A 14760-nucleotide genomic window follows, 5' to 3' on the forward strand; every position below is an offset into this window, starting at 1 on the left:
TATAGTAACTCTCATAGAGTTATAGACATAGGGTTTATATATAGTTATTCTCGTAGAGTTGTAGACATAGAGTTTATAGTAATTCTCATAGAGTTGTAGACATAGGGTTTATAGTAATTCTCGTAGAGTTATAGACATAGGGTTTATATATAGTTATTCTCGTAGAGTTGAAGACATAGAGTTTATAGTAACTCTCGTAGGGTTATAGACATAGGGTTTATAGTAATTCTTGTAGAGTTGTAGACATAGAGTTTATAGTGATTCTCATGGAGTTGTAGACATAGAGTTTATAGTCAATCTTGTAGAGTTGTAGACATAGAGTTTATATATAGTTATTCTCGTAGAGTTGTAGACATAGAGTTTATAGTCAATCTTGTAGAGTTGTAGACATAGGGTTTATAGTAATTCTCATAGAGTTGTAGACATAGGGTTTATAGTAATTCTCATAGAGTTGTAGACATAGAGTTTATATATAGTTATTCTCGTAGAGTTGTAGACATAGAGTTTATAGTAATTCTCATAGAGTTATAGACATAGGGTTATATATAGTAATTCTCGTAGAGTTGTAGACATAGAGTTTATAGTAATCTCATAGAGTTTAGACATTATATATAGTTATTCTCTTAGAGTTGTAGACATAGAGTTTATAGTAACTCTCGTAGAGTTGTAGACATAGAGTATATAGTCATTCTCATGGAGTTGTAGACATAGAGTTTATAGTAACTCTCGTAGAGTTGTAGACATAGAGTTTATAGTAACTCTCGTAGAGTTGTAGATATAGAGTTTATAGTAATCTCGTAGAGTTGTAGACATAGAGTTTATAGTAACTCTCGTAGAGTTGTAGACATAGAGTTTATAGTAATTCTGTAGAGTTGTAGACATAGAGTTTATAGTAATTCTCGTGTAGAGTTGTAGACATAGAGTTTATAGTAATTCTCGTAGAGTTGTAGACATAGGGTTTCAAGTAACTCTTGTAGAGTTGTAGACATAGGGTTTATAGTAATTCTCGTAGAGTTGTAGACATAGAGTTTATAGTAATTCTCATAGAGTTGTAGACATAGAGTTTATAGTAATTCTCGTAGAGTTGTAGACATAGAGTTTATAGTAATTCTCGTAGAGTTGTAGACATAGAGTTTATAGTAATTCTCATGGAGTTGTAGACATAGAGTTTATAGTAATTCTCATGGAGTTGTAGACATAGAGTTTATAGTAATTCTCGTAGAGTTGTAGACATAGAGTTTATAGTAACTCTCGTAGAGTTATAGACATAGGGTTTATATTAGTTATTCTCGTAGAGTTGTAGACATAGAGTTTATAGTCATTCTCATAGAGTTGTAGACATAGGGTTTATAGTAATTCTCGTAGAGTTGTAGACATAGAGTTTATAGTAATTCTCATAGAGTTGTAGACATAGGGTTTATAGTAATTCTCATAGAGTTGTAGACATAGAGTTTATAGTAATTCTCATAGAGTTGTAGACATAGAGTTTATAGTAATTCTCATAGAGTTGTAGACATAGGGTTTATAGTAATTCTCGTAGAGTTGTAGACATAGAGTTTATAGTAACTCTCGTAGAGTTGTAGACATAGAGTTTATAGTAATTCTCGTAGAGTTGTAGACATAGAGTTTATAGTAATCTCGTAGAGTTGTAGACATAGGTTTACAGTAACTCTGTAGAGTTGTAGACATAGGGTTTATATAGTTATTCTCGTAGAGTTGTAGACATAGAGTTTATATATAGTTATTCTCGTAGAGTTGTAGACATAGAGTTTATAGTAACTCTCGTAGAGTTATAGACATAGGGTTTATATATAGTTATTCTCGTAGAGTTGTAGACATAGAGTTTATAGTAAATCTCATAGAGTTGTAGACATAGGGTTTATAGTAATTCTCGTAGAGTTGTAGACATAGGGTTTATAGTAATTCTCGTAGAGTTGTAGACATAGAGTTTATAGTAATTCTCATAGAGTTGTAGACATAGAGTTTATAGTAATTCTCGTAGAGTTGTAGACATAGAGTTTATAGTAACTCTCGTAGAGTTGTAGACATAGAGTATATAGTCATTCTCATGGAGTTGTAGACATAGAGTTTATAGTAACTCTCGTAGAGTTGTAGACATAGAGTTTATAGTAACTCTCGTAGAGTTGTAGACATAGAGTTTATAGTCATTTCTCATGGAGTTGTAGACATAGAGTTTAAAGTAATTCTCATGGAGTTGTAGACATACGGATTATAGTAATTCTTGTAGAGTTGTAGACATAGAGTTTATAGTCAATCTTGTAGAGTTGTAGACATAGAGTTTATAGTAATTCTCATGGAGTTGTAGACATAGAGTTTATAGTAATTCTCATGGAGTTGTAGACATAGAGTTTATAGTAATTCTCATAGAGTTGTAGACATAGAGTTTATAGTAATTCTCATAGAGTTGTAGACATAGAGTTTATAGTAATTCTCATAGAGTTGTAGACATAGAGTTTATAGTAATTCTCGTAGAGTTGTAGACATAGAGTTTATAGTAATTCTCGTAGTTATAGACATAGAGTTTATAGTAATTCTAGTAGAGTTGTAGACATAGAGTTTATAGTAATTCTCGTAGAGTTGTAGACATAGAGTTTATAGTAATTCTCGTAGAGTTGTAGACATAGAGTTTATAGTAATTCTCGTAGAGTTGTAGACATAGAGTTTATAGTAATTCTAGTAGAGTTGTAGACATAGGGTTTATAGTAATTCTCGTAGAGTTGTAGACATAGAGTTTATAGTAATTCTCGTAGAGTTGTAGACATAGAGTTTATAGTAATTCTCGTTGAGTTGTAGACATAGAGTTTATAGTTATTCTCATAGAATTATAGTCAAAGGGTTTATAGTAATTCTTGAGATAATAACATTTGTACAAGGGACAGAGTACTTACGCGAACCTCCACAACACACAATGAATGGGACAGTCTTTTCAATAGAGGAACGACACTGGACACATTTCTTCATAAGAACAGCACAACCTGGCAACAACAATCAAAGAGTCATTATAGCAGTCTGAAGTAGTGACTGGACCAGTTATGGGTAACTAAGGTATCTGAAGTAAAAGTCTCCACCTCTATTTGAAATCTGGAGTACAGCAATATTATCCCTTCCATATCTTGGTAGGGTATAAAATCCGTAATGATTTAAATAAACCAATATCACTTACCATCACAAGCACACATGTGACCACATGGAAGGAATAATACAGAGGCTTTCTTGTCCGAGCAGACAACACATTCCTCAATCTGTAATGAAAAGAGATATAACATGGATGTACTTTTGAGAAAAAAAACATTATTGTAATATTTACAGTTTATCAAAATTATGTATTTAAATAAACAGTCTTTTGAGAATACTATGAGGTCAATTTCCTAAACATACATCCTTTGAAACAATATTCCTAAATTATTGATAATGACATTCCATGATGTATTCTTGGAAAAGCTTACCGTTATCATGCATTGAGTATTGAGATAGCAATATTTACCAGACCGTAATTGTTTAACTCTACAATGACTTTGTATACCTTAGTGCGAGATTGCACCTGTTCCTTACACATCAGACATTTCTTGACTCTGGGTGAACAGAGAGAACAAGTGGCAATGTGACTACAAGGCCCAAACAGTGTGTCCCTCTTAAGGTCGGAACACACCATACACTCCAGGAGGGACTCCTGGTCATTCCGGATAATCACAGTGTTCTCGGCAGCTGCTCCTGGGCTATATAAGGACAAGGTCACGATATCAATACTGGTAAAATACTAGAATCAGACATATAGATATTAAATCATCACTTTTTATTGATAATTCTTTTTTTTCTTCATTTCTAGACAAACGAGGCTAGTCAATGTTAGACCTATCTCATTGTTATGGTTTATGATTCTTCCTATGATGTTTGGTTAAAGGCGATTAACTAGGCCTGTATGTAAATGTAAACTGACAATTTAGTGTTACACTAGACCTTTCAACTGACCTGTGGCGTTCCTTGTGACACTTGGCCAGGGCTTTACAAAGGTTAGGGTCTGGACACAGGTCAAGTGGAGTTTGACCTTTCTTATTTTTGATACTAAGGTCAGCACCATTAGCAGCAAGAAAACAAGCAATGGAAGCGCTGGACTTTTTATCCGCTCCAGGTGTTCCCAATCCCATCAGCAACTGTCACAGAAAGGAATAATCCCGTGTAATCACATATTTCTTCTATATGTTATTGAAAAATATGCATTTGTATTAAAATTTAATTTTGAAATGATGAAGATTTGGAGATGATTGCTGATACATAATGTATATTTAAGTTAATCCTTTTCAAGTTAATGTTTATGCTAAAAAGAATGTAATTTCTATCAAATTTCTTTTTAATTTTCAGGGATATGCAAGTTGAAATAATTTTCTGTGATTGATAAAGTAGCTAGATGATACTTTTGAAAATTTGTAACAAATCAATTCATTTGGGGCCCAATCTTAGTGTAGACTTATATTTTTGTAGACAGGTCCATGTTGTATTTACCTTGCCAACATCCTGCATGTCCTGTAGCTGTCTGAGCTGTGATAAGGTGTGGTGTCGGAGGGCTTCGTGGAGGGGCGTGTCACCGTCCTTGTCTGGTACATTCAGGTTACATCCTTCTCGCACCAGTAACTGTAACACAGTGCCAATCCAATCACGATCTCATCACTGATAATATTTCAAAACTTATTAATTAATTTCAAAATACAATTTAGCTTTAGGTAATGAAGTCTTTTCATCATGCAGGGTTATCTCCTCTTGGGAGCAGGTATTGATTGTATGTCACTTGTTCTTACAAGGAAAATTAGTTTTATTCTCATGAAGTATGATGAAATAATCAGTATCTGCATTAAGATAAGACTCGGGGACCTAAAATTAAAGTTAATTTTTTTATGCTAAAGTGTATTTGATCTATTGCATGGTGTGATATTGCTTCTATTCAAGTACTGCTGTCGTTACCAACGTTGAAAAAGTGTAGGCAGCACAAAACCAAAGGAGTTTACCTTTTAAACAACTAAGTAACTGAAAAAGTAATGGAATATTTTAAGATAACATCGTAAGGGCAGTAACTCTAGATAAGGGAGATAATCCTTACCCTGACAATCTGTGTGTGCTGGCGTTCCACTGCGAGGTGGAGTGCTGTCTGCAGATTGACATTCTGAATGTCCATGTTGGCCTTCCCCTAAAATACAGATAATCAACAAACTTTTATACAACACAAAAGCTCAACTTTTGTAGTTAATATTTAATTTAACAAATCATTCAGAACAAGTTATATATATTTTTTTACATAATTTTGACCGACATCTGTGTTTAACACACATTGGTTACACAGCACTTATATATTCAACAGGGTGTGCACAATATTAAAGTATTATGTATACATCATTGAAACATTACTTATTGAGTTTTTTTTTTATTTTACTAGGCTGTGCATTAGAAATGTGGTCAATTCATTATTCTTATATCTAGGTATATCTTGCAGTTACATTTAAGATTCACAAGAAAAACATATTTAAGAGCATTTGTTTCAACAATGTAAATCAAACATTACTGCAAATAAATATATTAAAGTAGCTATCTATTCTCTCTCTATCTGATAAAACCATTGAGTCTTTTCATTATATACAGAGTAACCAGCTCTTATGAGAAGTTATTTATTGTGATTTCTTTGATATGGGTGAGATAATTGTGTTATTTCTCATATATTGATGATACCGGTATTACTTTCACATAAGAAATCACAAATCATTGTCTGAAAACAAGAGCCAATCACTACATAAGAGACAAATTATGGTCACATATCTATAATAAATCAGAACTTAAAACAATCAAGAACAATTCTGATGATTATCTGAAACAAATTGAACAAATATATGGTGTTGAGAGTTAATTAAAACATAAATGCTTAATGAAGAAATAATAACTATGACTAGTGACCTTGAACTCAGCCATTGATGTTAATTACCTTGACCTCTTGACCTTGGGACGATGACTTTACCTGGTGGACAAGCAGTTCAGCCACCTCTACGTGGTTATTAAGGGCGGCAAGATGGAGTGCCGTGTAGCCGTCGTCCTTTTTCTCGTCCACAATCCAATGTCGTGGAATTTTAGTAAGTAATATCCTCATCGCACTGCAAATGTAGAAAGAAAGGTTATGGTAAGTATCATGCATAATAATGAATTTTAAATCATTAAATTTTCATCAACATTCATCTACCTTGGTATTTATACTTTGGATTTATAGAAGAGGTAACATTTAAGGTTTGTGACGAATTATGTCTTTAAAATAAGGATGTCTTTCTTTTCAACAAAAGGTATTTTTTGTTTTATGTTTTGAATGCTTTTTATATTTGCATGTGATGTTGTTGTTTTCTTTTTATATCACATTAGGTATATTTATGATAAGACTGTCCAATCTAAAAGTACTGTATTCGACTCAATAAGCGCCCAGGGCGTTTAAAAAATTGAAAAAATGCTAATAAGACAAAGTTATTGCAAATCTATACAGTTTTGTGTAGTTTTGGTCTTTCTTTATGCCTCCACAATCGTAATTGAGGCCTACAAAAGGGGGAGGGGAGCTTATAGGAACATGGGCACTGGGAACATTGGGTTGAATACAGTCTATATTTACTCTAACAGAAGATTTAAGAAGTAAATTTGGAGAAATGTGATTCTTGTGCTATAAAGAATATGGATCAATATACTAAGAACAAGAGATCCCAGAGGGATCTTGGCGCCCACCAAAGAATGATCTATATCTGACAAAGGAAAGATGGATCTTTTCTCTACTTTTTCAACTTTTTCAAACATACTACGGTACATATAAAATTTGAGACAGATCGCTTCAGTACCTTTTGAGAAATAGCGGTAACAAACTTCAACTATCAAAATCCAAGATGACTCCTTGGCGGCCATCTTGTTGATCAATCGGTCCCAAATCACAATATGCACAACTAGGGCCCTAGGGGAACCTACATATGAATTTTGAGACAGATCCCTTCAGTACTTTCTGAGAAATAGCCATAACAAACTTTGAATAACAAAATCCAAGATGGCTGCCTGGCAGCCATCTTGTTGACCGATCGGTCCCAAAATCACAATATGCACAACTAGCGCCCTAGGGGAACCTACATATGAATTTGAGACAGATCCCTTCAGTACTTTCTGAGAAATAGCGATAACAAACTTTGAATAACAAAATCCAAGATGGCTGCCTGGCGGCCATCTTGTTGACCGATCGGTCCCAAAAATGCAATCTGCACAACCAGGTCCCTAGGGGAACCTACATATGAAATTTGAGACAGATCCCTTCAGTACTATCTGAGAAATAGCCATAACAAACTTTAACTATCAAAATCCAAGATGGCGCCCTGGCGGCCATCTTGTTTCACCGATTGGTCCAAAAAATGCAATATGCACAACAAGGACCCTAGGGAAACCTAAACAATTGCCAAAATCAAAGATTTGCCTGCGCATCTGATCCCTTCAGCCTCAAATCTGTTGGACAAATAGGACAAGGATATCAAACCTTGAACAAACAGTAGTGCTCAAGAAAATCGATAACAAAGACTGCCAAAATCCCCTGGCGGCCATCTTGTTTTTCCTATCAGCTTTAAAATCTGTATGGCACAACTTGGGACCAAGGGTAACCTCCATGTGAAGTTTGAACAAAATCCCTTCAGTAGTTCTAAAGAAATATCGATAACAAACTTCAACTGCCAAAATCAAAGATGGCTGCCTGGTGGCCATCCTGTTTTTCCAATCAGCCTCAAAATCTGTATGGCACAATTAGAGACCAAGGGTAACCTTCATGTGAAGTTTGAACAAAATCCCTTCAGTAGTTCTCAAGAAATATTGATAATAAACTTCAACTGCCAAAATCAAAGATGGCTGCCTGGCAGACACGGACAGCTCAAAATCTGTATGGCACACAGGGACCAAGGGTAATCTTCATGTGAAGTTTGAACAAAATTCTTTAGTTCTCAAGAAATATCGATAACAAACTTCAACTGCCAAAATCAAAGATGGCTGCCTGGCGGCAATCTTGTTTTTCCGATCAGCCTCAAAATCTGTTTGGCATATTTCATTAAACCTTCTGTAGTTTTAAACTGGGAAAACCATTGCAAATGACACAGAATGATGAAGTCCTACAGCTAATCATAAATGCATGCATTAAAGAATAGGTTTGATGAATTTCATCTTTATGTTTCACCCCATCTAACTTTTTAAAATTATTTCTCTTTGAATAGTCTCCCCTTAATAAGGCCAACCAAGTTCAGTAGAGCTGCCATGCATTTGTTCAACATAATATTTATTTCATTTGGGCATAACATTAGGGACCAATCAGGAATGTCTATTGGAGAGAAACTAACAAAGAGATACCATGAAACTGAAACAATCTGATGAAGCTTTGAGACTTGTGTGGTGGAATCCTGTTACATAGCCCTGCCATATGGTTAGGGAGCACACATTCCACCAATGAATATATATAAATGGAGAGTTCCCCATTAAACAGCCACAAAATACTCTGCTAATAGTTTCTGCTGACAACTTATAAACTGGAGCTTTGTAAGTTACAATAATGCATGGAACTGCTACAGTTCATTAGACTAACTGCTTGCAGCATCATCATTTGTGGAGAAAATTACATAAGAACATGAATAATTCTACATCAAATAACACCCCCACTTGAATTTTTATAAGCAAGTTCTGTAGACATTAATGATTTGTTTGTGGCAATTTTTTCTGTAATAATTTCCCTTTATTCAACATAATTGGAATTTCCTGTAGAAAGTTTGTGCATACGGTTGCATATCAATTTGTATCTGTATCAATATATCTATCATTATCAGCACTGAAAGTATGAAATGAATGTGAAAAGAAAACCTATTGAATTTAAAAATCACATTCATGCACATACTGGTATTTGTGATATTTTCTTGGATGTAGACCCCATACTTTAACTTTATCAATGGTAGGCATTCAGCCTCAAAGCGTATCATGGAGGCACTTGTACATTTCAGTTAAAACTCAAACGAATTTAAACACTACAATCTACAGTAGCTTTTTTAAATCTATAAAAAAGTGAAAATAATAAGAATACATTAAAACAGCATATATTTATATTAAGAATGGAATCTGGATTCATGAATTAAAACTGATTAATTTCAGAGTTCTCCCATATGGGAACTCTTTAGGGAAAAAAAAGAACATGGCCCTCAAAGTGTAGAGTAAGATTTATGTAGCGTATCAGTTACGCCTGGTGGTAGAGCTTCCATCCTCCACAGTAATGGCTGGGAGAACAGCTACTGTTCTGCCACACCACACAGATCAGGAGGAAACACATGGGTCAAGGGTCAGACCTTGCATACAACTGAATTTCTAAGTACACCAAGCAGAACCATCAAGTCCTGATTTAACCCTGGAGGGTCCAGAGTTTGAATGGTACCAGACAAATCGCACAAATAACAGACACACATCATTTCAATGAAGTGAAACATCAACCATTGTGGTTTTAATTGTTTCTAAAAAGAATACTTTGTAGCTGTGTATATCATTATTATTTTTTTTTTCCTTTTTTTTCCTTTTCGCCACATGAATTTAAAACTTCTTTAATATTTTATGCATATGTAATATGAAAGAGATTAATAAGAGAGTAATTAAAAGAAATTTATTTTCAACCTAAGAATTTACATTGATAACCAAAATTCAAATTACCGTGTTGGGTAATTTGTTAAAACTTGAATTGGAACCATATACCTATCAAAACATTAATGTTTCGAAAGCCTAAGCTTAACTTTCTCTTTTCTGCTTTGCAATTAATTATATTATACATTTGTATGTAAAAAGATTTTCCCTTTTTTTTTTTAAATGGTTTAAAACTATGTAAATAATTGGAAAGTTTTAACTGTGCATAGAGGATACATGACTACTAAACTATATCTGAGAAATTTCCCTCAGTTCTTAGACACAGTCATCAAATCACATATCAATGCAGGAGCCTTGGACAATTTCATTAATCATCAGTATCAACACCAACATGTAAACTTTCTGATATAATTATTGACAAAGTTGTTTCCAGAGAATTATTAATTATGCAAAAGTGTAAACTCAAATAAAAAGAAAAGTTCTATAAATGTTAGTGGATAGGATCACATGGTAATGAGAAAATCATTAAAATGCCTGCAGGAATATTAAAATGACTTTTGAGAAATAGCCCCCTGAGAACCTCTTAGGTTTATTTTTGGAGTTCTCTAGCAGCAAGCTACTAATAGATTGTATACCAGTGCCCGCTCCTCCCCCTCCCCCTATCCCTGCCCTTGCCCATACTCCTTCCCTCCCCACTCCCCCACACTCATGCACATCTTTGAGGAGGTACATCAATAAATATCTGTGATGTTACAAACCCTTATCACAGACAAACTAATCACTACCAACCTACTCCCAACATTTACCCTGGAGATTCCACACAATCTAACGCCTCATTGCTCCTAAATGGCAAAAAATATCATATTCTAGCAAAGTACACACCGACTAGCACTAGTTTGTAGAGTTAATTAGATCTTCCAAGATTACTCAGATACTCTTCATTTTGTTTCCAGCTAAATACTTGCTGCAGGATGCAACATTTATGTGTAGTGTCTGAAGGACTTGAATGCCCTCAGCTTAAAATAACCAAAGTACAAGGTTTTTTTCTCTATAAGAACATAGAAACATTCCCTCGGAATGATGAAAGAAATTTATTTGAAAAACAATTCTTTTCCTTTCCTATGAAGATAATTAAAAATCCTGATTCTACAATTACCTATAGCACTAATACTGTAAATTATTTTCTCACAAGCATCAACCTTAGGCATTTAGATCACTTCAGTGAAACTTTGTCACTTTTTACTATATAGTATTCCATCTTTGCAAATTAAAGAGATATATGCCGGAGTTCCCAGTAAAAAACTCCCTAATTTTTCATTCATTACCTGGCAACGGTAAAAACGTCAAAAATAACAGAGATATATGCCCTTGTAGATAGATTTGATTTGGTTGGTAAAATAGTTCTATTAAAAGACATGGTCATTTAAGAGTGTCAGGTTTTAAATGCTGAAAAATGCCGGAGTTCCCAGAAAAAAAAAATATCCCTAATTTTTCACTCACTACCTGGCAACAGCCTCAAAAGGATTTTGAACTCAAAACCCAGAGTTGGTCATTGGCACCACTCAACGGTTCTTTGTAGGTAGGGTTTTGATTGTGATGTCATGTTTGTCATATTTCAGAATTTTTTTTATGACAGCCTAAAAGAACAGATAACTCCATATTATTGTCCAAGCTGAAGTTGACACTCAGTTCTATGCATGGAATACATCTGAAATGCTTATCTTAGCTCCATCTATTTCTCCATAAGAAAGATTGAGGTTGTCTTTATTGAATTTTTTTAGTTCCAAAAGTTTAACCTTTCATAAAAAATGTGAACATGACTTTTAAGATTAAATGTGTTTATAAATGGTCAAAAAGTTTTACAAAAATGAGCAAATAATCGTGTTTATCAAATTAGATGACAATAATTCTCAACATGAATGGCAAAAAGCAAATATTTCAGATAAATTTTCCTTGAATAATCATAGATCGTTTGGAGTGTTTCACTGTATGTAGTGCTGATGAAACAATATCCTTAAAATTAGATGTATGTATTGGATTAATAGTATTTCATGTTCTTTAGGTAGCCAGAGTAATTAAAAATAATATGCAAAGTTTTGTGAGGTTAGTGAAAGCCTGAGTAATTGAAGAAAAAACAACTTAAGGTCATTCACGAGAAAGAGGTGAAGGATTATAAGTGGTAGAATGTTGGGAAAGTTGAATACAACCCAGAAGTGGAGTTAACCAACTCGGAAACCACAGATTGTAATTAATTTTATGGGAGGTGAATTCATTTCAAAAATGATTCACAGTGCAAAACATCGCTTTGTATTCAAGGAAAAGTATTTGAATGTTTCAATGGTTCTGTAATACACTTATTTGAAGCAGATGAAACTCTACTCCACTAGGAACAGTAAATGGACCTTATGTAAAGTATTCCTTCCATAGAGACTGCATGGTGTTATGTTCACAAATTAACATGCAGTCTTGATGACTGCCATCCCCCACAGATTTGGGTCATAAGGTCAATAGTCCACAAGGTTTTGTATTGATTTTTTTTATTGCTATCTAAAAATAGATGACTTTAAAAATCCTGAACGCAATCACTATTTTTTATTTGTAAATTATTGGAAATTTAAACTGAAATATACTGACTTTACATATATTGTTTTAGAAAATAAACATTTCATGTGTTGGATAACAATTCTGGCTACAAGATAAAAGTTTCTTAAAATTTCTGTTTTCAATCTCTAAACCTCCAAATAGCCTTAGAAAATAATAACTTTTCAAGTTTCATCAATAAAGTCAGTAATGTATCTTAGTCAGACTATTGAATTTGATAGAGTACCCCAAGAGGCCTTCACAGATCTACAACTGCAGCCCAGACACTGGAACAAACTTCAAATTTCCATTACAAGTAAGCGATAAATCATCCCTGGTTCTGTATTTACAGCAGCAGATATACGACAAGAGGTTAATAATTATTGAAACCACACTGCACAATAAATACAGATATATGCTGAAATTAATATACAGATATTCTCTTTAGCTGTTATGAGCACTCAAAGACCTCTCAAAACTAGACATTGGTAAAAAATGGAGACAAATTTCAATCAATGACCTAGTTTCACGAAATGTGTAACATTGATCTCGCAGATGCGAATCGAATCCAGACAAAATTAGCATATGAGCTTGAAAACCAAATTACAGGCACCATAACCGCGGCAACACCAAACTAATTGATTAAAAGTTTTGAAGAATGATGAACAGAACAAGTTGACAGGTATATTTCCTCCAAATTTCAGTGTATGTAGCAGTAGTAGAAGGACATCTGTAGCTATAGAAAGCCAACAGAAACCATGGTAACCTCATGGCTTGGTGTGCCAATAGGTGCAGTGTGTATTGATCGACTGGCTTCAAGACAAGACCTTATGTTAGAAACTTTTTGCAAGGAATTCTTCCTGTGACCTCCTTCTTGACTGACAACAAAAGTAACAATGAACCAAAAACTAGCAATTTTATATCACGCCCTTCTCGCTATTTGGAAATCGTCAATACTGCTTGCCTCCCCATGGGACGACAGACCGGCTTGGAAAAACTGATCCATTTACTGGTACCAACAGTACATGGCTCTCCTATCTGCAGCATTTCCATAAGGGGTTCCTCATATACATCAAAGTATCTATCTCTATCTCCAATATGCTTTAACACTGCTTATGAACACAGCTCCTGCCTTTAAGCACAAAAACTGAGCAATGAGACGAGACCGCTTATAGGCTATGGGAAATTTTACCGGAATCATTGATATTTAAAGCTTCTGGAAGCAATAACACAATTTTCGCCATGTCTAGGGAGGAGTAATTATTTCATGTCGATTGCAATATACACTGAACTGGGACAAGGCGGCAAATTAATAAGAGCTGGTATTCTCCCTTGATCACTGGGGTTAGCCAATCCCCACACATCTTAGAACTGACCAAACTAGGTAAGCGTTACTATTCATTTATTTTTTCATGATTTCACTAGACTACTGGGGAATTAATTAGGCCAACAACGTCGCATGCAGCTTCATCTTTGACAAGCAGGAAAGTGAAGGTGTTATTTTTTTCTAGGAGACTTGGTAAGAAATGTTAGAATGCTTATAATTAAGCAACATGTGGTGCTAGCTTACAGATCAAGTCTGTGACTGCTGGTACAGAGGGGTTTTTTTTATTGACTTAGAAAAAATATGTAGGTTTATGTTCTATATCTTTCCAATTGGATAATGGAAATGTATTCATTCCAATTGACAGGAAGTGTAAGTTGTATCGCGATATCCTCGAGACAGTATATCCTCGTACTCTGGAGACAGAATTGCCTATCTATTTTTGGCGCAAGTAGATGGCAGCATCCTTGTGAGAATCGTAAAGAAACATGGTAATTCTACATTATCGTCTTCCTATTAGATTGGCAAGCAGCCCTGACAGGGATTTGGGTACAACTATATGTACACGGAAGCTTGGGGACTTTAATCATTGTATATCAGACGCGAGGTAGGCACTCCATTTTGTTATCGCGCATGTGTTTAACACATCCGACATTGCGTCATTTACATAGCAAACCTTTGTCATAATAATTTTAAAATGTGCATCTCTAGCATTTATGTATAACACGTGTACTCCTCAGTTAATTCTATCATATTATCTGATTATTGGTATTTAGGAAGCACGGTATATTGTATCGACATCAACCATTTTAGGATTGTGACCATTCCCATGACTTGATTGTGGTAGAGATGGGGAAGACAAATATACAATGTATAACCACACATACCATATAAGGCAACACTTACACATTCCATAATTAAGAATTCCATAATTAAGAGTGTCTCCTATTGAATTAAACTTGAGCGACAAGAATTAAGTAAATTCATTATAGGATTTCAACTGCTGATAAGTTTTTAAATTACTACGAGATTTAACAGGTGCATGACAAACTTGATGAAATATATGCATGGTAAAATGATCTTAGAATATATTCAAGGAGTGTAAGAAATCATTTGGGCAGATTAAACAGACAGATATTATTATTGTCATTCACTCTGATATGTTGTTATGGTAACTTATTGTTTTC

General features: G+C 34.3%; 1 protein-coding gene across 4 annotated transcripts in view; it reads right to left on the minus strand.

The window, feature by feature from the left end:
- LOC138325569 (E3 ubiquitin-protein ligase MIB1-like) overlaps positions 1–14760 on the minus strand; it is a 72054-nt gene that overhangs the window by 4025 nt on the left and 53269 nt on the right. For 2 of the 4 annotated variants that reach the window (XM_069271329.1, XM_069271328.1), the window contains exons 14-20: positions 6020–6152; positions 5114–5200; positions 4522–4650; positions 3991–4172; positions 3545–3737; positions 3185–3263; positions 2910–2996 (exon numbers count right to left, since the gene is read on the minus strand). In XM_069271329.1, the coding sequence (XP_069127430.1) occupies positions 2910–2996; positions 3185–3263; positions 3545–3737; positions 3991–4172; positions 4522–4650; positions 5114–5200; positions 6020–6152 (890 nt within the window). Of the gene's footprint in view, positions 1–2909; positions 2997–3184; positions 3264–3544; positions 3738–3990; positions 4173–4521; positions 4651–5113; positions 5201–5986; positions 6153–14760 lie in introns of all 4 variants that reach the window. The other 2 variants (XM_069271327.1, XM_069271326.1) reach the window with 1 other exon arrangement.

The sequence above is a fragment of the Argopecten irradians genome, chromosome 6, assembly GCF_041381155.1.
Source record: "Argopecten irradians isolate NY chromosome 6, Ai_NY, whole genome shotgun sequence".
NCBI classification, from domain to species: domain Eukaryota; kingdom Metazoa; phylum Mollusca; class Bivalvia; order Pectinida; family Pectinidae; genus Argopecten; species Argopecten irradians.